The sequence below is a fragment of the Dipodomys ordii genome, unplaced genomic scaffold (assembly GCF_000151885.1).
Source record: "Dipodomys ordii isolate 6190 unplaced genomic scaffold, Dord_2.0 Scaffold2, whole genome shotgun sequence".
NCBI lineage: Eukaryota > Metazoa > Chordata > Mammalia > Rodentia > Heteromyidae > Dipodomys > Dipodomys ordii.
This window is the reverse complement of record NW_012267218.1, coordinates 621,394-622,815: the sequence shown is the minus strand read 5'-3', so window position 1 is coordinate 622,815 and position 1,422 is coordinate 621,394. Positions and strand designations below refer to the sequence as shown.

The following is a 1,422-nucleotide window of genomic DNA, read 5'->3' as shown; positions in this document are numbered from 1 at the left end:
CATTTTGAGCTTGCTGTCTTTGGTGGACATGTCCTTGTCTTGGAGGACCAGGTCTCCTTCCAGCTTGGCACTGGGGGTCTGGATGTCCACCTCCATGCTGGGCAGAGCTACCTCTAGATCAGGAGTGTCTGCTTCAGCCTTTGGGCCCTTCATGTCCATCTTGGGGCCCTTGATGTCCACCTGAGGAGCTTTGAAGTCCACTTTCAGGCTGGGCATGAGCACCTTGGGCAGGTGACCTTTGAAGTCAGCTCTAGCTGGCTGGTCCATCAGCTCTCCCTCAAGAATCTGGCCCTCGGACAACTGCACGGGCACCTGGTCCTGCTGAATGCTGACCTCAGGGGTCTTCAGGTCCCCATGGACAGAGGGCAGGTCCACGTCACCCTGCACCTTGGGCACTGACACCTCCACCGTGACCTCTGAGGGCTTGCTGGGCATCGACACACCGAAGGACGGCATCTTGAACTTGGGCATTTTGAATTTGCTGTCTTTGGTGGACACATCCTGGTCTTTGAGGGCTAGGTCTCCTTCCAGCTTGGCACTGGGGGTCTGGATGTCCACCTCCACACTGGGCAGAGCTACCTCTAGATCAGGGGTGTCTGCTTCAGCCTTGGGGCCCTTCACATCTAGCCTGGGGCCCTTGATATCCACCTGAGGAGCCTTAAAGTCCACCTTTGGCATTTTCAGACTGGGCACGTGCACCTTGGGCAGGTGACCTTTGAGGTCAGCTCTGTCGATATGGCCCAATAGCTGTCCCTCAGGCAGCTGGCCCTCAGGGAGCTCTATGGCCACCTGGTCCAGCTCGGCCTCAATTTCAGCAGAGGACAGCTGAACGCTGATCTCAGGGGTCGTCAGGTCCCCGTGGACAGAGGGCAGGTCCACGTCACCCTGCACCTTGGGCACTGACACCTCCACTTCACCCTCTGAGGGCTTGCTGGTCAACGACACACCAAAGGATGGCATCTTGAACTTGGGCATTTTGAATTTGCTGTCTTTGGTGGACACATCCTGGTCCTTGAGGGCTAGGTCCCCTTCCAGCTTGGCACTGGGGGTCTGGATGGCCACCTCCACATTGGGTAGAGCTACCTCTAGATCAGCGGTGCCTGCTTCAGCCTTGGGGCCCTTGATATCCACCTGGGGGCCCTTGAGGGCCACTTTGGGCATCTTCAGGCTGGGCATCTGCACCTTTGGCAGGTGGATGCTCAGGCCGGCTCCAGTAGGCTCGCCCTCCAGATCTCCCTCAGGCAGCTGGTCCTCGGGGAGCTTCAGGGCCACCTGGTCCAGCTTGGCCTCAATTTCAGCAGAGGGCAGCTGAGCACTGACCTCAGGTGTCTTCAGGTCCCCACGGATGGATGGCAGGCCTTCACCCTTCACCTTGGGTGTGGATAGCTCCAGAGCGCCCCCTGAGGGCTTGCTGGGCACCGA

General features: G+C 58.9%; 1 protein-coding gene across 1 annotated transcript in view; it reads right to left on the bottom strand.

Moving 5' to 3' along the window:
* The window catches only part of Ahnak2 (AHNAK nucleoprotein 2), a 40,112-nt gene that overhangs the window by 22,237 nt on the left and 16,453 nt on the right, over nt 1–1,422 (bottom strand). The window contains exon 9 of the mRNA XM_013012767.1: nt 4–1,407. Coding sequence (XP_012868221.1) covers nt 4–1,407 — 1,404 coding nt within the window. The remainder of the gene's footprint in view (nt 1–3; nt 1,408–1,422) is intronic.